Raw genomic sequence first — 20,143 nt, 5'->3', positions numbered from 1 at the left:
TCGTGAACACGCTTTACAATGTGAAAATCCGTCTCTCACAAAGGTTTTGAACACTGCCCAATCTTTCGAAGTGTCTAGGGAAGCAGAAAATCAGATAGTAGCTTGGTTTGAAGTAGCCGTTGCTTCTCCTCCTCAGCCACCATTGGTTAGTACATTGGGGGAAGATGACTTCTTGGCCATGCCATGATGCATGGGGGCAGTGCCGTGCTAAACAGCAACAGCAGTCAGTGTCACAATGGTAAATATGTACTCTTCTCACATCATCGCCTTATTGTTTTGTTCAACATGAGTGGGCTGTGTGCCCAAAGCGTTGGGTGACATGCAATTGTTGTGAAAAGGAAGGGACATATTGCTTCTGTGTGCAGCCCTCAACCTCCTCTATCAGAGATGAACATGGATGTGAACAATGTTTCCCACATGATGGCAGCCTGAAACAAACTTTATATTAAAGTATGTGTTATAAACAAGATGTTAAAAAATGCAAGTAGACAGAGGTGCAGTAGTGACTTTGTTACATTCTCAAACCTGTGTGGATCTTGGATCACAGGCATTGTCCCCTATCTCTCATTGGCTGATGAGTTATAACAAACAACAAATACCCATATTGGGACAGTTTTCTACTCCTGTAGCGTATAAAGCGCTTGTTCAACCTTTGACATTTCTAGTGGTGGATAATGCCAAAACTGAAAACCATTTGGGTTAGTTGTCTTCAGAATTTTTGGATTCTCTTTCTGACAAAATACATCTGGTATGGGATCAAGTTCTGTACCAACAACTGTCATAGCTGTCTCCTCTAGTGAATGGTCTGCTCCATTGGTAATTGTCACAAAACCTAATGACAGCCTTTGGCTCTGTGGTGATTTTAAAAAGCCTGTAAATTTACAGTCTGTAACTGATATCTATCCCTTATCCTGTCAGGAAGAATTCTTAGCATGACTCTCCTGGAGCCATTATTTTTCCAAAATAGACTTGTCAGAAGCCTACTTACAATTTCATCTGGATGATGATTCCAAACATGGCCTCATAGTGCATACCTTCTTCGGGTTATAGCAATGCCAGCACCTGCCATTCAGTGCAGCTAGCACCCCTGCTATTTTCCAATGATTTTTGGGGCAATTCACTGCCTCCGTGGCAGGGTACATTAACTAACTGGTTGATATTGTGGTCTTCAGTAACTCAACAGATGAACACTTGCAGAACCTTTGTGCCTTGTTCACAGTGCTGCAGGCCGTCGCGTTGAAATGTAACTTTGACAGATTACAATTTTTTCACCCTCTACTGTCTATCTCAATTTTGAAGTCTTGTACGCTGGTGTAGCGCATTGACGCCATCATGCTGACACCACTGTGGCTTTGCTGCTGCATTCTACCAATGTCAAAGACTTGCAGGCCTTTCTCAGAAAGATCGCGTACTACCATAAATTTTTTCCTGATGTCGCCACAGTGGCTCAGCCCTTTCATGCTCTCTTACATAAAGGTGTTGCTTTTCACTGGCTGCCCAACTGTGATTGTGCCTTTACCCTGTTGAAGTCAAAATTACACTTGGCACCTTGTCTGGTTACCTCCCAACCAGCCAATATCTCGTTTCGGCTGCAGACACCTCCCAGTATGGCCCTGGGACTGTATTTGTGCACAAAAAGTGGACAGTTCCAAACGCTCCATCTTCCAAAACCCTGAATAAGTTGCAACAGTACTACTCACAGATAGAAAAAGAAGCCATTGCTGTTGTGTGCACACTAAAAAAAATTCATGTTTTCCTATAGGTTCTAAATTCAATTACTAATCATAAACTTCTGGTTTCTCTGTTCCATTCTTCGGCATCTGTTCTGGACAAAATGACCCATCACTTGCAATGCTGGGCTCTGGTTTTGTTGCACTATAACTACATTTTCACTCCACAGCACAACACGCTAATGTGGATGCTCCTTCTCGATTGCCGGCTGGACCCAATCCAGCATTTGATCAAGGTGCATTGCTGTGGTTTCATTTAGACGTTGACACCCGCAATGCCAAGAATGGTTTTCCCATTACCAGATGTCAGATTTTGGCAGCTGTCGCGACTGATCCTGTCTTAAGTCAGGTTGTTCAACTTATCCACCACAGCTGACTACAAGGCATGTTTTTTTAAGTAAGTACCATTTTGAAATTAAAAAAAGATGTGCTAAGATATCTCAATAATTTTATTTTTACACGAAAGCCTGTACCTTAATCTACATACTGACACCATTACAGTCTGATTTTCCTTGTTTACATTATGTAATGAGTGTTTAAGATGCCTCCGATAATCGTGAGTCCCGCCGACTGTGAAGTACGGGCAGTTATAAGATTTCTTAGTGCTAAAGGCCTAAAAGCGATAGATATTCATCTGAGATCTGTGCAGTTTATGGAGAAAACATTATGAGTGATGGAATGCTAAGAAAGTGGATGAGAGCATTTAAACATGGCCGCACAAATGTGCACGATGAACAATGGAGTGGGTGTCCTTCGGTCGTTAATGAAAGTTTGGTGCAGGAAGTGGACAATAAGGTGAGAGAAAACAGATGCTTTTTCCTCCTTGCGAGATGACCTTCCTAATGTTTCTCGTAGTGTTTTGTATGGCATTGTGACCGAGCACTTGAATTACCAAAAATTGTGCACACGTTGGGTACCGAAAATGTTGACGGATGTGCACAAAACCAAACGTTTAGACAGTGCATTGACTTTCCCTGGGCGTACCACGACGACGGTCATCACCGTCTTAAGCCAAATTGTTACGGTCGATGAAACATGGGTGGCCTACATCACACCAGAATCAAAGCAACAGTCCATGGAAGTTGAGCAAGGGTATTGTTTTGCTGCAAGACAATGGCCATCCGCATGTGGTGAATCAGACCAAAGATCTCATCATATCTTTTCGATGGGCAACTCTAGATCATCCTCTGTACAGCCCCAATCTTGTGCCCAGTGACTACCATCTGTTCTTGCACTTAAGAAACATCTGGGCGGTCAGCATCTTCAAGACGATGACGAAATCAAAACAGTGGTGATGCAGTGGTTAACAAGTCAGGCGGCAGACTTCTATGAGGAGAGTATTCAAAAACTGATACAACGTTATGTTAAGTGCCTCAATATTGATGGAAATTATGTAGAAAAGTAGATTAAGGTACAGGCTTTCATGTAAAAACAAAATTATTAAGATATCTTAGCAAGTCTTTTTTTAATTTCAAAATGGTACTTACTTAAAAAAACATGCCTCATAGATGAACTGCTGGGTCAGGTGTTGGATCTCTTGAGTAGTTATAATGCTCTCCATTCTTGATGGTGTCTTACTTGGTTGGTTTGTGGTATTAAAGGGACCAGACTGCTACGGTCATCGGTCTGGTGTCTTACTGTTGGCTACTGAAGAGTAGGCACCCAGGGTTGTGACCCTGTCCGCATTGTGCCAGGATGTCATGCACCGTCTCCACCTAAACCACTGGAGTGTTTCTCGTACAAAATTGCTGGCCTGCTGCCATGGGTTTTGGATGGTTATTGACAATTAGTTCATGAGTGTTGTGTCAGCCTGCCTACAGTGTGCTACCCATCAAGCAGCACCTTTCCCCTCTCTTTCTCCATGACCACCTCCCCCCCCCCCCCCTCCCCCGCCCCCATCCCCAGTGCCCCAGGAAGTGTATTCATGCCCTTTTGCTGGTCCCTTCCTTAACTCCTTTTGGCTTGTTGCAGTGACACTTTCTCAAAATTTCCTTACATGTTTCATTGCTTGTCCACATCCACGGCAACTGAGGTCACGGCCCTCACAAAGATTACAATTTACTCTTGCACTGGACAATAGCCTGTAATTTGTGTCTCAGAATTTTGAATATTTTTGTACAAAGAGTGGCATTTGGCACATTATGGCCTCTCCATTTCATACTCAGTCCAATGGTGATGCAGTTCAGATGGTCCGTATTTTCCAAACTTCTCTGAGCTCCTGTCGATACTGCAGTTGCTGCCTTTGTCTTCTCTGCTGCCCCTGTCAACGAGTGCCTGCCTGGATATGGACATGGATATGATGCCTCCGTCGCTGCTGTTCCCTTACAAACTCTCGTGGGGACCTGTCCACACCAGTGTCATTTCAGACTGTTTTCTCTTATGATGGCACGGCACCTGCCCCAGCAGTCGTCCTCTTCCGATGAATACATAGACATCTGCATGATGAACATTTATCCCCCAACAGGGGAAGGAGAGCACATAATTAAACAGCGCGTGCCTCCATGGCTGGCCTAAAGAGGCTGCCTCGCATCAACACAGATGGTGCAGCAAGCACTGCGCTGTGTGAAAAACAGCCTTATATAAACTGGTGCACTGGGCTCTCTGTCACTCTAAAATTTATAGGAAAAATTTATACCTCATTTTCAAAATGTGCCTTAATTGACTCCTTGGTTTTGTGTGGCTATACTGATTACTAAGTCGCTCAGTGTCTTAGTTACGTTCCTTCAAGTGTACGCAGATTAAAGTTGGTTGGCGGGAATTCTGGTATTGTGTTTGTCCAATGTCCTAATATGTTCCATTATTTCTGGCCTTCTCACAGTGCCTTGAAATAATCTACACAGTTTTCTCACTTCTTTATAATAGGATATCACGGCCTTTCTGTTCCTGTCCTTGGCAGTACTTAAGAACAATTTTAAGATACTTTCTTTGGAGGTATCTCCATTCTACTTGTTTAATGATAAACATAGTACACAATCAGTAGCACATTGAAAGAATAGCAGTGCTATTTGCATTAAACACAAAAATTAGAATGACATACCAACCAACCAATACAAATTTAAAAAAAAACAGTCTGAAGGCCTTCCCTGCAAACAGCCGGACTAGGACTCAAGCTTGGACTTTCTTCTTATTGCAAACAATGGCCTTAATCATTAGTTTCTGCTGAACGAATTGTTGTTCTTGCCTCTTTCTCAATAATTCATCTATACAGTGAGTGGTAGTCTTGACTCATGTTTTATTCCATAAGGGTTTTCTATTATTGTACACATTAGAAAATTGACAGAAATAATCCCCTGGCATTCCAACAGAACAAAATTAGTACAAAACAATAATATGAGGAGTAATATATATTCATACCTTTATGTCTTCTTCATACTGAGCTCTCAAAAGCTGTTCCAAGTGCTCAACATCATTGTGTTTAAAGAACTGTATTGTACTTCGAGATGCATCAAGTCCTTTCTGAATAGCGAAATTCACACATTCATCCCTGAAATTATAATGTGTAATGAGTGACATTAGTGACACATAGCTAAGTGTGCTTTTAGAAAATAGCAATCAAAATTAAACATTCAAGAAAGGTATAAGAAGTAGCTGCTCTTCTTAGATTTTGGCAAAATGAAAACAAACACACACATATACGTATGTTCATGGAAAGTCATACTTTTTCCAACAACATGCTTATTTCTTTATTTAATGTGCATATCAATAGTTTCGACATGTCACCTACAAACTGTAATTACTGGACAGCCATTCTGTCTCATAATTTTACACTTTTCTCAAGTGAGTGCTAATATTAATTCTACCATAACTTGAAACATTCATTTTTAGTGTTTATGTTAAGATATTCTTCAATGACTTGGAAGAGTTACCCAATTGAAAGTTCTTTAATTCCACCTACAAATTCATCACATTGCCTCCAAAACATTTAATATGTTCTGGCAGCTGCAATGAGTGAATCTTATATACAACGTTGAACTTGTTGCAAAAATGTGTAAAACAGAGCATGTAGTGTAGATACGTCTTGCTCTACTCTTTAAATGACCATGTAATAAATTTTAGTGAACAAGATAAAAAGTAATTCACCTTCCATTTCACCACAGTTCACAGAGTTAATTCATCGACTCAGATTTTATGTCTGAACCCTTCCTTCCTGGTATAACTAATAGTAATAGGATAGAAAGAATCATGCTTTCAGGAGTTTTATAATCAGAAACAGAACATTTAAAATGCAAATGACTGGAAAAACTTAAAACATAATGCTACTTCTTTCTAATTTATTACTTAAATATAATGAAATACAGGATATAGGAACAATGATGTATGTTGATGGAATCTGGCAATAAAAATACAATAATTAAACTAAAACAAGAGCTTTGCAGTTATAAACCAGAGTGCCTATTTTATGGGGCTGAAACGATCCTTTTAGTAATCAGGACAAATCACCTGTAATCGTAATCATCGTCATCGTCATTAAGCTTCTTGACTCTTATGGCGTCATCGAGAAGTTATTTCTCCATCCATCTTTTCAGTGGTCAATGTAGCAATCTCACACCATTGGGGTGTAGTGTAACGTGGATTTTGGGATCTTCCTTGAGCTCATTAGATGTAGATGTTTTCTCCAGTTGTTTTAATAGTTCAGAATATAATGTGTGATGGGTTCCTTCAACAAATCTTCATTCCTTTTGTGATTACATTTGGTATACTCAGCTGTCTGTCTCAAGAATTTCATTTCATAGGCTGTTAAATCTTTTTGTATCTTTAGCCTTTATTGTCCAGGTGTCCTGCTAATAAGGTCTTTCCTTCTCAAACTATCTGGTAAGTCCCCCCTGATACGGGGTTCTGGATGACTTTCCCGAACTGTACCCTTTTACCTAAACCAATCCAGTCCTTTTCCTTCACCCCTCTTCCTTCCTCTTCAACTCTTCTTCCAGAAGAAGGAGCCACTGTCTCTGAAAACTTGTAAAGTTAAATCACTGTGTGTGTGTGTGTGTGTGTGTGTGTGTGTGTGTGTGTGTGTGTGTGTGAGTGAGTGTGTGTGTGTTGGAGTTTTTATCTATCTGGTTTGGCCATTGTAGTGTCAATGGACACTACACACCAAGTAATGACCTGCTAGCCAAAATAATATTTGATAGATTTTTAAATACATTCTTGACCCTATTTAACCATAGTATTCCCATAAAGAAAACCAAAATAATGGACGGCAGCCACAAATCCAGTTCTCAAAACATGCAAAATATATGGTACACTAAACAGCTGACAGATCTAAAGAAACAAGTTTTGTTACTGTACAACATATACAATAGTATGAAGTCTGACTATGCCAAATCAGCCTATGTGGAATGCAGGAATGAATACAAAAAAGCCATCCTGCAAGCCAAAAATCCTACAATGCCAACAGCATACATAATTCCACCAATAAATGTGAAACTGCTTGGAAAGTAATTAACAGTGCTGCCACAGATAGTAAAAAAGACAAAATTAATATCCCACTTCAAACACTCAATGAGTTTTTTTATTAATTCAGTGAAAGAAATAGGAGAGTCAATTATCTAACCAGACATTAGTCCATCAGAGTTACTCTCCCAAAATTGTGGTAGACAATCACTAAATACAAGCATGCTAACCTTCTCTGAAGTATCGCCTAAATTTGTACAAGGGGTCATAAAACAACTGAAATCATCTGATAGCTTAGATATATATGGCATATCATGCAACCTGCTAAAAAAATGTGTGTGATTGCATTCTGTACCCTTTAACCCATTGCATAAACAAGTGCTTACACTAGGGATGTTTTCCTGATGAGTTAAAACTGTCTAGGATCGTCCCAGTATACAAAAGGGAGATAAAGACTCTCCATCTAGTTATACGCCTATTTCAATAGTACCTGCGTCCTCCAAGGTAATAGAATGCATCATGTACCAACAATTATCATCTCACTTTGAGTATCTAGGAATAATTAATGCTACACAATACGGGTTTAGGAAGAATCTGTCGATCATTGATGCAATCGACACGGTAGTCAGTTACATTCTCAAAGTTTTTGAGAACAAAGGCTTTGCTCAGGTCTCATTCTGTGACCTAAGCAAGGCCTTCGAGTGTGTTGAGCACACGCCACTACTAGAGAAACTAGAATTCTACGGTATCAAAGGAAACAGTCTCAGACTATTAAAAGCTTATCTCAACAACTGTAAACAGGTAGTTTGTGCTGGTAAGGAAATGTCAAACATAGAAAATGTTAAAGTAGGTGTGCCTCAGGGATTTGTACTGGGCCCCTTCCTGTTTCTGATAATGATCAATGACCTCCCCTCGTTTATTAGATCCACCACTGTATTGTATGCAGATGATACGACTTTTCTTCATAGCAGTAACAATCTTAAGGGGCTCGGGAACGCCCTATACTTGCAATGTTAAAATAACGCTTATAAATTACATCTTTCCTCACAAAGTATTTGAGGTAGGAAGTTGAACTTTTTACAGATTATTTATTGGAATATGGGCTACAACTTAACACAGGGATTTCACAAAATTTTAGTTCAGTTATTAAAGATGATTTTTTTTCAATTGTAATGAAAATTCACAACATTTTGTTGCAATTTTTTATTTATATATTCAAAAATATACAGTTTTTTGGAAAAGGCTGTGTTAAATTATGCAGAAGGTACTGTGTAACATTTACTGAAAGTTTGAAACAAATATGTTTGAACGATCCTTAGAAAACATGTAATTAGTATGAGAAAATAAAAGTTTTGGGAATCGAGCGACAAAGATTGGATTAACTTTTTAGTGCATTCCAGGTCCATAGGATGGATTATCTTCATCCTCTGCAAACTACTCCTCCAGCTTCCTCTTGTTCCTCCTCCTGTTTACTCTTGCTTGTATTTCTAGACTCTTTACAGCCCTGTCTGCAGCCCGAAGGCGTTCCTTGTCTAAAGCAAGCATCGCTCGTTGTTATGTTCGTAGATTTTGCTACCATTTTCTTCAGTTGCAGTTACTGCAACACTGTTCCAAAAGGTGATCATGTATGAACACTTATCACGTTTCAGTTGTATTTCATTAGCAAGTCCTAGTGCTTTATTATGGAGAGTTCCAGACCAACTTCACTACAATGAATACATTTTACACAGTTTGAAAAAATTCCTTTGAGAACCGACATATCAAATATTTCATTCACATCTGATTCGCCCATAAAACATTCATAGTTTGCACTCATTGAACCATGCTTCTTCTGTGAAGTATTTCCTTTCCCACTTTGACTGCTATGGGCAGGTGTACTTGAGAGGTTAGGTTCACTCACTTGGTTATCGTCTTTATTGTTTACAGTAATAACACATACCTTTGGCTTTCCAACATTTCTTCTTTTCTTAAAAGCCTTCAGAGGATTTCTAATAACTTTACTTTTACTCATTATTATACTTCAACAAAACAGAGACTCAAGAAACAGAATTAAATACGAATATTTTCGAGATAACGACAGAGTAAATAAACATGAAACAATCGACAATCACACCAGCGATGTATATTGAACCATCACAGGTTAGCCACAACACATACTTTATCTCACATCACTAAAATGTACCTGATGAACACGGACGTTAATAACACCACCATTTGACAGCAGTTTAACAGCGCCACAGTGGGTCACGCCCATGTAGAACACATTCCAAAAAAATTTTAAAATAGTTGTAGTCTTCGGAATTGAATAAATTATATATCTATTAAAAGGTAATAGTCTGCAGATTCAGAAAACGCAAAAAAGTAAAAATTGAACTTTTCATCATTTTGAGCCTTTCCGGAGCCCCTTAATGATCTTAAAACCTGTGCTGAAAATACACTCACTCATGTAGCAAATTGGTTCAGAGCAAACGGTTTCCTGCTAAATGAAAATAAAACTCAGCAGATAATCTTCACTCTAAGAGACAAGCCACTATCTGATGACACTAGTTCTGTTAAATTCCTGGGAGTTTATTTAAACGAAAAGTTATCCTGGGGCCAACATGTAAACTATATTAGTAGTAAGCTATCTAGAGTAATTTATTTATTAAGACAACTCAGAAATTGTGTACCTGAAACATACATAAGATCATCTTATTTTGCATTTTGCCAAAGTATAATATCCGATGGCATTATCTTGTGGGGTAACTGTAGTCATATACATGACATCCTATTATTGCACAAGAAAGCCATTAGGATAATTACAAATTCTTCACATAAGGCTCACTGCAAACCCTTATTTACTAAACAAAAAATTATGACAGTAATAAACCTCTATATATACAATGTCTTAATCTTTACGAAGAAGAACCTACAAGATGTGAAACGTAGAGAAAATGTACATTGTTACAACACAAGAAGCATCAAACACATATACACACCTTACCACAGATTATCAAAATCAATAAATAGCTATGAAGTCACAGAGCACAAACTATTTAATAAGCTGCCACATGCTATACAGGATATTCCTGAACATACATTCAAAGAAAGGCTGCATGAATGGTTTGTTCCCCACCCGTTCTATGATATCATTGAATTCTTCAACTGTAAAATGCAGTAATCAAACAGATGACCCACTGTACATTTATTGTAATGTAAGCTAAAATATTTCAGTAATCAATACCTTATCACACTGTATTATAAATTGTATCTTCATTTGATGTTGTCAATTGCTGTAATAGCCTAAAGACAATAAAATCTTTATTATATTGTTATTATTATTATTATTATTATTATTATCCAATTACAAGGTCTTATATAAAGGTGTGTTTTGTGGCATTCCAGGACTATGGAAGGTTTAATCACATTATTAATGACTCCCATTCTTTTCGTATGCCTGGTTTTTCTCAAACAGACCTTACTTCATATTGGGTATTTTCCGCAGAAGCCCATAGTTTTCGTTTTTTAGGTTTTGATGTCTATGCTGTATTGCTTGGAAATAAATCTGTTAATAGTGTACAGAACACTGCAGGCCGCCATCTAAAGATCCTACAAGAGCTAAATCAGCTGCAGAAAGTAGTAAGAGATCTAGCTTTGTTTTTCTGTTGATTTGAATGAAGCCGTGTGGCATTTGTCTTTACTCTTGGATGATTTTATGCATATAAATAATAAAAAAAAGTGTAGTGAAAGGCCACATCGCTGTCATTCTCCTGCATATAGTCTGCACCACTCTGATAATTTGTCTTCTTACTTGACACAGATTATATCTGTTCAGTAAATTTTGTATATACTATCAATAAGTTGCTGGGGAACATGATCATCTACCAGAAACTGAAATACATTTTTTTTTTTCTATTGTCTTTATCAAAACTTTTGTGAAGTCAATGAAGGCAATGTGTGTTTCTACATTGAACTCTCCATGTTTTTCTATAAGCATTTTCAATTAAAAATAGGCATCACAGCATGACCTTCCTTTTCGAAAACCAATTTCCTCCTCACCCATGATGGTTTCATATTGTCTGTATAATTATTTTTCATGATGTTGGAAAAAATATTATATTTCAAGTTCAATAAGCTTATTCCTCAGAAGTTATCACAATTTTTCAGGTCTCCTTTTTTGAACATGGGAATAAAAATTGATTTAGGCAAGCTGTCAGGTATACATCTCCTGACCAAATCATACTGAATAAGTAATACACACGCTAAGTGCAAATAAGAAAACTGAGAAATATGCCAACATTTATTTGGATATGAAAAAAACATAGGATAAAATTTTATGGGAACATAAACAGAATGGAAACAACGAGATTAACTAAACAGGATGCTGAATTCTATGAAAGTCACAGTAGAGCTGAAAGTTCAGGAAAAAAAAGTGGATCTGTGCAGTAAAAGAAGATGTGAAAGAATCAGATGTAACTCAAAATGGCACACCAAGCAAAAGAAATCTTAGTAGAAAAATCATGACTAGACACCTAGCCTGGTAGAAAAACCAAAGTAGACTGAAACTTCTTGGTCTGATAATAAAAAAAGAAGCCATTCTTAGAGAATATAAGTAACATGAGCACAAAAAAGGACTAAAACAAAACTTTGAAATGTCCTTTGATGTACACTGTGTGGTCCAGTATGGCCAATGTGTGTTTACTGAAACTTCAATTTGTATTAATGATTTTGTATGGTTTAATGTTATATAACTATGATAATGGCAAGACCTCGATGGAATTTAAAAATGATGGAAGAACTATAAAAGATAATAGGAATTTTGTAATTTCATGTGTTGTATTAGTCCGGTTTGTGCAATTTTGTTTTTGTTGTATCTGTAATCCTGCATGAAATGTATTTGCAAAGTATTAGTTGTATTGGACATTTAGGATATTTCAGCTGTCAAAATGTTATATGTGCTTTGGTAGTATCAGAAATTAAGTTATCAGCTTCCATATATGCCAGACATAGCCCCATGCAATTTTTTCTGTTCCTAAAAACCCCAAGAAAACCTTGAAGGTCTGTTATTTTAAAAGCATAGACAAAATTAAAAGCACACTGCTGAAAGAGCTAAAAGCTATCTCAAAGACTGAGCTCCAGTAGGTTCAGAGACTGGACGAAGCAATAGCATAAATGTATAATATCTACTGGAGACTATATTGACAGGTAACGTTGACGTGATATGCATCAAACTAGACACCGGACTGAAGACCACAACAATGGTGAAGACAACAACAACTATGACAACAACTATCACCAACAACACTGATGTAGATGACTACATAAAATTCTTCCCAAAAAACAAAATTTCCTTTTATTTTCTGAACACACCCTATATATGAGGCACTGATCTGTTGACAGACACATAAACAAGACTGAGAATGTTGATGTATTGGTGTCCTAATTGTACTAACACTGCTCAACTGGGCCTGAAAGGTTAGTAACACTTCAGTCTTGTTTATGTGCCTAATGACTACTCAACCACTCAATGTTCAACTATGAGCTCTGTTTTCTTCTTCTTTCTTCCTTTAAGAATAAAAAAATTATTTTTGATTTTCGAAAAAAAAAAAATTATTCATTTACAGCAAAGTTACCCCACTCAAATAGCGCTTTTTACAGTCTCAATGTTCCAGTTATGTGGTGAGTTGTCACCTTCACTCATTCAACGTATGTGCAACGACTATGTTTCAAAGTAATTGCAACTACTGGTTATAGCGCCTCTGGATTACCACAGTGTGTTCTGTTGTGTGAACACATGAAAGTGAAATTATTTGCAGGAAGTAAATTTTATGGCTACCCCTCGTAAGTCAACTGTAGAGCATGCCAGAAAAAGATATTTCCCCTATATGCACCAACTATACATGTTGGCAAACTTCGTCAACATTTGCCAAATAATGCAGGCACTACCCAAAAGTGTCGAAAGCATAAAATAGTTCTGGCCAATCTATCTAAACACATTACAATCTCTTCGTACAACTCACACAAAAATTATATCACCACGTTTGGAATAAGCAGGTATTGCACTCGCAGCAGTTGAAAATCCATACGAATACACAACAGCATCTTCCATTAGCATATAATCGGCTAATTTCTGCTCAAGCTCCAAGTGAACATCTGGAAGAAAGTTAGAAAAAAACCATTACCACAGTTAGAAAGTGACAATGAATTTTTAATTTTACCATATAACTATATGCTGCAATTGTTTGTGATCAGGTTGTCTGCCCACATACATGCAACGTAAGTTGAATTCACTTGTTATGGCACACGGTGCTATAAGCTGGTGATGTCCTGGGTAATGTAATAAATTAATCTTTGATAGTGCTTAGTGAACACATTTCTTCAATATATTTTTGTTTCTGACAGAAGAATTAAACTGTAAGTGATGTAATGAACTGTATAGCACACTTTAAAAACAAAGATACAAAACATGGAAATTGATTTTCTGACTTCTGAGATATCACAACTGACTAAGACAGTGACGGTGATAGCTCCACTTGCGGTGGCCTGGATGCCAATTGTTATACCAAACACGTCACATAGTGCTGATGATGCTGCAGGAAATGCATATCCAACCAAGTGGTTGGATTGGCAGTTCATACCTCGCCACTGAAGCCTATACTACACTGATACAACTGTTAACTCACTTTCTGGATTTTGAATTGATTATGAAACACTGTGTGTGGTGTTGCTGAAGATGATTACGGCTTTTATTTTCATCTGCACCAATTAGAGCACACATTACTTGCATTCTTAACATTTGCTCTGTATTATGTTTTCAGCCATAGAAAGAACAGACACCACACATTCATATAACTGATTCACCCAGATGGGCAATGAACCCACAACCTTCAGTGCATATGCACATTGACATTTGGCCTCCAGTGGGAATCTAAAATTAGTGACCATGGAAGACTTGAACGGGGATTGCAGGTAGATGGTGCTCAATAGGAATGCTTGCTGGCCAGAGTGTGCCAAGACAGTCCACAAATCTGTGACACACATTGTGTCCTGGTGGCGCAATTGTTAACGTAACTGCCTACTAAGCAGGAGATCCTGGGTTTGAGTCCCAGTCCAGCACACATTTTCACTTGCCGCTGCTGATTCCGCTTAAAGTCCCGATGCAGCTGGTATCATTCATTCCTTCCCTTTCTTCCACATCATACTGCATCTCCAGCAGCAATCTGGGCAGCAGTTCGCACTACAGTGACACAGCAAACTGTTACGCATCGTTTACTTCAAGGCCCTGTGGCATGCATTCCACTGAGCCTAAACCACTACCATTTGTGACTTCAGTGGTGTCAAGCAAGAGCTCATTGGAGGGCAGGGTGGAGGTCTGTTGTGTTTTCTGAAGTAAGCTGGTTCTGTCTCAGTGCCAGTGATTTTTTTGTGTTGTTTAGAATGAGGTCAGTTGAGGGCTTGCAACTAAACTGTCTACTTGCTAGACAAACTGGACTAACACCTGGAGTTATGGTCTGGGGAGCAATTTCATGTGACAGCAGAAGCACTCTTGTGGTTATCCAAAGCACCTTGACTGCAAATTTGTATGTCAATTTGGTGATTTGACCTGTTGTGCTGCCATTCATGAACAGCATTCCAGGAAGTTTTTCTAATGGGACAACATTCGCCCACATACTACTGCTGTAAATCAACATGCTCCACAGAGTATCAACACGTTACCTTGGCCTACTCAAACATCAGATCTGTCTTCAATGTAACACATATGGGACATCACTGGACAACCACTTCAGTGTCATCCACAAACAGCTTTAACCGTCCCTGTCTTGTCCAACCAAGTGCAACAGGCATGGAACTCCATCGTACAAACCGACATATGGAATCTGTACAACACAATGCCTGTACAGCTGTTTGCTTGCATTCAACATTCTGGTGGTTAAACTGGTTATTAATGTACCAGCATTTCACATTTGCAATGCTTTATTTTGCACTTACATTAACCTGTGATCTTGCAATGTTAATCACTTAAATATGTTACCTCAACAAATGTATTCCCGAAATTTTATTACTCAGCATTAATTATTTTTTGCTGTTGCTATTTTTTTTCTGTCAGTGTATTTGCATGGCAATAGTCTCTGTATCTATTCAGGAGTATCTCCTCAACAACTTATAACAGTTATTTAACAAACCTAGAGTTACTAGGTGGGTTCAAATATAAAATAGGTAAGTATAGATATTTCCACCCGAGTGTTCAGTACCTCAACCATATGTTGAACAAATATGGTCTCACACATGCATCAACCCACATTGAAACAACTACACCTAAATGTTTTAAGGAGTTCCAGTTGTTAGTTCCTGGGTAAGGTAAATTAATACATCAAATGCTACACTGATTTCACCCCCCCCCCCCCCCCCACCCACCCACCCAACAGCTTAAAAGAAAGGGAATCAAATTTCAGTAAACCATTACTTTTCAGAAAGTGTTGATTTGAAGTCTGCTTTCTGCCTGCCCAAGTTTACACCATGAAAGTATTTAGTCCTGGTAACAGATACACTGCAATAATGTCAAGTAAATTCACCGACATGGGGCTCCAATTGAATAGTATATAAAACATTAACAGCTGCACAGTGAATTACAGCCAAATACAAAAAGGTACTGGCTGTTATTTCTAGTATCAAAAGCTTCTGCATCTCACATGCAACAAAATTCCACCTGATCACAGACCACAAATAACTAATTTCACTTTTTTTACCCTGAGCAAACCCACTTGATAAGATGGTGCAATGATTACTGTAATTGGCATAGTTTTTTTAGCAACTACCATTACGAAATGTCACTGCTGACCCAAGCCCACAGCTCACCACACCAAAGCCCTGTTGCATTTATTTGTGGTTTCAGATAATAATTTCAAAAAGCAAGAGTCACTTTGTCTCCATCTTCACAAAAGCATTAGGAACATGGAGGACAAATTAACTGTGAAGACCTAGCAGGTGGGTAGACTCACAGATCTGGACCTCAAACTCAGCGAAGTAAAACATTAGGCATGTTTCAGTTGGTCAGACCATCTACCCAAAGCTATGAAACTGATACTACAGACCTATTTTTTATGCGTCACTGATATATCCATCCACAAACACCTGCTGGTCACAGAGGAGTCCGAGTGCCAGGTGATAATCCTGACTATGTTTCAACCTAAAACCCTCAAGCTACTACACAAGGCACACTGGGGGATATTGAGGTACAGGCATTGATAAGGTGTCATCTCACCTTCAGAAGCCTGTTAAAGGGGACTACATGGTTACTTGTGGTGGATGCTTTCTTTAACTTTCTTTGTTGTTCAGATGTCATTAGCAGCTACAATCTAGGCACTAGTGACAGTTTTAACTATAGAGGGAGCACCACATGCATTTATATCTGACAATGGCCTACAGTTCACACTGGCTGAGTTCTGTTCCTTTTCGAAAGAGACAGCTTAACACACATGACCACAACCTCTTTTCACTTTGCATGAAACTTTGAAGTAGAGCAGTTAGTCAGGATTTTCATGTTTTAAAAGAACAAAATGGTGATGGGCCCAAACCAGTGAGCACAGCCCACAAGGCCACACATGTGCTAACGTACGGTCTGCACTCGCAGATACACTGGAGTAGACTCAAAGGGTCATCACTGGTCATACGGGTTTCAACTGTTTGAAGTAGTTGCCGAACAAGAGAAAGTAGTGCAACACAAACTGGGTGCAGCCACAAAAACTACATGACTCACACTGCCTGGCATGACCTTGCCATCACAAGTCCTGTCCACCAGGCTACCACATTCTACTCACCAAAGCTACTCATCTCAACCCTTGGTGAAGCATGAGAACAGTCTCTGCTCCTAGAATGGCTAAAACTAGTGGAAGCCTATAGAGGCTGAACTACTGCTCCCAGGTGTGGCACTCCCTTCCCTGCTGACAGAAAAGGTCTCACTTGTGATCAAGCTGTTTGCAGGAATGTCCACCTGTCCTGTTCCCTATGGGCCAGTTAAACTGGGGAGGGATCTAATATGTGGTACCCACGAATGTGGATCCTGATTCAGCAGGGATGTCCAGGCCAGCTTCTTGACTGAGTATCTGATATGTCTTGTCACTATGAAGAGGATTTTGTTGGCCGGTGCAATAATGCAGTAGGGTCCTCCAATCTACTGTCCAGCCTTACAATCAACATTAGTCTTTCAAGACGATAACGCGTGAGCAGACTGTGACCACCCTCATGAACACTTTCATTTGGCAGGTGTAAATCAAGCTACTGACATGAACTCGACTGAGCGTTCTTGAGTATAGTTGAAACTTACAGAACGTTGCAAGACTTCTCTTCACATGCTCTGTTACCTCAGGAGGATGCCCATCACAAAGTGGATAGGCATAGGCTTTAGCAACAACACTTTGACCTAGTTAGGGGCTATATGCTACAGCAGATGCATGTATGGAAATAATATCTGCTGCAAGAGAACATGATAATGTTCAGTAACATGTTGCTCCAGCCTGTGGATTGTAACATGCATCTTCTGTAGCGTACACTCCCTAACTAGGTCAAAGTGTTGTTGCTAAAGCCTATGCTTATCCACTTTTTGATGGGCATCCTCCTTAGGTCACCGAGCATGTGAAGAGAACTCTTGTAATGTTCTGCAAGTTTCAACCATACTCAAGAATGCTCAGTCGAGTTCATGTCAGTAGCTTGATTTACACCTGCCGAACGAAAGTGTTCATGAGGTGGTCACAGTCTGCTCATGCTTTATCGTCTTGAAAGACTAATGTTGGTTGTAAGTCTGAACAGTAGATTGGAGAACCCTGCTGCATTACTGCACCAACCAACAAAACCCTCTTCGTAGTGACAAGACATATCAGATACTCAGTCAAGATGCTGGGCTGAACATCCCTGCTGAACCCATGTAAGTGCATGTAAGAGATGTGCATTGGTACCCCTCCACCTCCACCCACTTACATGAGAATCATCAAACATCAGAGAATTCGTCTATTTGCTGGTGAAGAGAACCAAATGCTGTTGCCCTAAATTCTATTGCAGGTGTTCCCTTGCAAACCACCATAGTGCACAAAAGTGTTGGAAGCTTTGCACTGTTGTTTGCAATAGATCCCTAAAGGCTGATCTGACACTGTGGAAATGGTTGTATACCACCTAACATTACACAGCCCTCCCAATTGCCTCCCAAGAGGCAGCACATGGTTTTGTATCATTCTCATCTGGGGTATCTTCAATCCATTACGTAGTGGGCTCGTGTTTTTGACTGTAGGCAATCATTATGAAGCAGGTCTTTGTCGTTTTGTAACTCAAATAGCAGCTGAATGTTCAAATGGTGTCGTCATGGTACATGATACCTTTGTAGCCAACTTCCACTGTTGATAACACTTCTTGTTATTAAATAAAATGTACACATGGCCTATGCTTAAAACAACCCTTAAAGGCATGTTGGAAGATTGAAAAGTGCACACACGCCGAACTGTCCCATTTGTGGTTGGAGAGGTAGTGTGCTCTACTGAGAATGTAGATTTACTTTTACCTCTGTTAAACAGGCAGTTGGACGTAGTGATTTTCTGTGGTCAAAAGAATACTGAGAAAGTAGTTTCCAATAAGAAAAATACAAATGATGAGAGTCATGGGGGGGGGGGGGGGGGGGGCACGCTAAAATGCTTTTTGGACAGTTCATATTGGCAGGTTAAATTAACCAACAAGTGCAGCATCTTAGGAAACAAAGATTATGCAGACAAGGATAAAGGGGTGCTTATTCAGTTTTTTTGAATGCAACTGGCTACCTCAGCAGTCGAAGTGCACCATGCCCTGTGCTGTTGACTGCTACAGCAGTTCAGTGGCAATCTGTAATTAGTAAGTTGAAATGCTGTTGAATTTTTCAGACATATGGTTGTTTATCTTTTAGCTGTGGTATAATAAGAGGTCCATTTGATTACTGTGCTGCTGGAGGATTCTCGAAAAACTTTAATCATTTGCTCCAAAACCCATAAAAATGGCATTTCAGTGTACTGTATACAAATTCATTGTTTGGTGCAAATATAATAGGTGATATTTCATAATACATTCAGTGTTTAGTAGACTTTTATGTTGTTGTGCTTTGTTGTGAGACTAAATGTTGTTAAATACTGCAGCATGGAGAGTAAATATTGTGAATGGATACTCCTAAGTCTTCAAGAGCCTATGTGCAGCCCAGAACAACAAAAAAGCCAAGGAATTTTGAGAGACGAGTCCTGAAGTACATCCAATGAGTTCACAATACAGCAGTCAAAGGGTTAATGAAGGACTTAGGCAAACAACAAACAATTTTATGAGGTAGTATGAAGTATGCACAAGAAAAGAAAAATGTAAATCAAACACAGCAATTATTAATGATAAGATGAGAGTGTAAAAAAAAAAAAAAAAAGAAAGATATTAGGAACATTACAACATATGCCGAATTAAACAATGTCTTCAAGAGGATGTTGGAAAATACAATGAAAATTTGATAATAGAAATAACTGAAAAACCATGAAAATACAAAGAAACAGAACAGAAATTCTTGTTGTGCAGACATGGTGTTTAATTAGCTAAGATGGCAGATGGCACAAGAAACATCAACAAAAAGGACATTGTACAAGCAGTCCCAGATTTCACTGAAAGAGATAAATCAGAAACACATATAGCAAGTGATGAAAATTATGAGAAACTAATGCCAGATGGAGTGTACAAAGCCATGTGGGGTATGAAGAAAAGAAAGGCACTGGGAGATGGTGTTTTAATAGAAACAGTTAAAGTTGCAGGCAAGAAAATACAGAAAGAAAAGATAATATTGTTTATAGATTTCCAGAGGACAGCAATACCTATTAACTAAAATAAAGCTGTTAAATTTGTTTTTGGATGGAATCTGCCTTGACCAAAGATTTTTTTTTTTTTATTCCGAGTTGCAGATAGATTCATCTCCGCTATATGGTGAGTTACAACCGTCATTTCCATCATATTGTGACATTCCATCCTGGATTTTCAAACTGTTCAATTTCATTTCTTCT

General features: G+C 38.8%; 1 protein-coding gene across 1 annotated transcript in view; it reads right to left on the bottom strand.

Moving 5' to 3' along the window:
• The window catches only part of LOC124795407 (serine palmitoyltransferase 1), a 110,304-nt gene that overhangs the window by 33,111 nt on the left and 57,050 nt on the right, over window positions 1-20,143 (bottom strand). The window contains exons 5-6 of the mRNA XM_047259428.1: window positions 13,121-13,253; window positions 5,085-5,214 (exon numbers count right to left, since the gene is read on the bottom strand). Of these exons, the coding sequence (XP_047115384.1) occupies window positions 5,085-5,214; window positions 13,121-13,253 (263 nt within the window). The remainder of the gene's footprint in view (window positions 1-5,084; window positions 5,215-13,120; window positions 13,254-20,143) is intronic.

This window comes from Schistocerca piceifrons, chromosome 4, assembly GCF_021461385.2.
Source record: "Schistocerca piceifrons isolate TAMUIC-IGC-003096 chromosome 4, iqSchPice1.1, whole genome shotgun sequence".
Lineage (NCBI taxonomy): Eukaryota > Metazoa > Arthropoda > Insecta > Orthoptera > Acrididae > Schistocerca > Schistocerca piceifrons.
The sequence above is the reverse complement of the archived record's forward strand: the minus strand, read 5'-3'. Positions and strand labels throughout refer to the sequence as shown.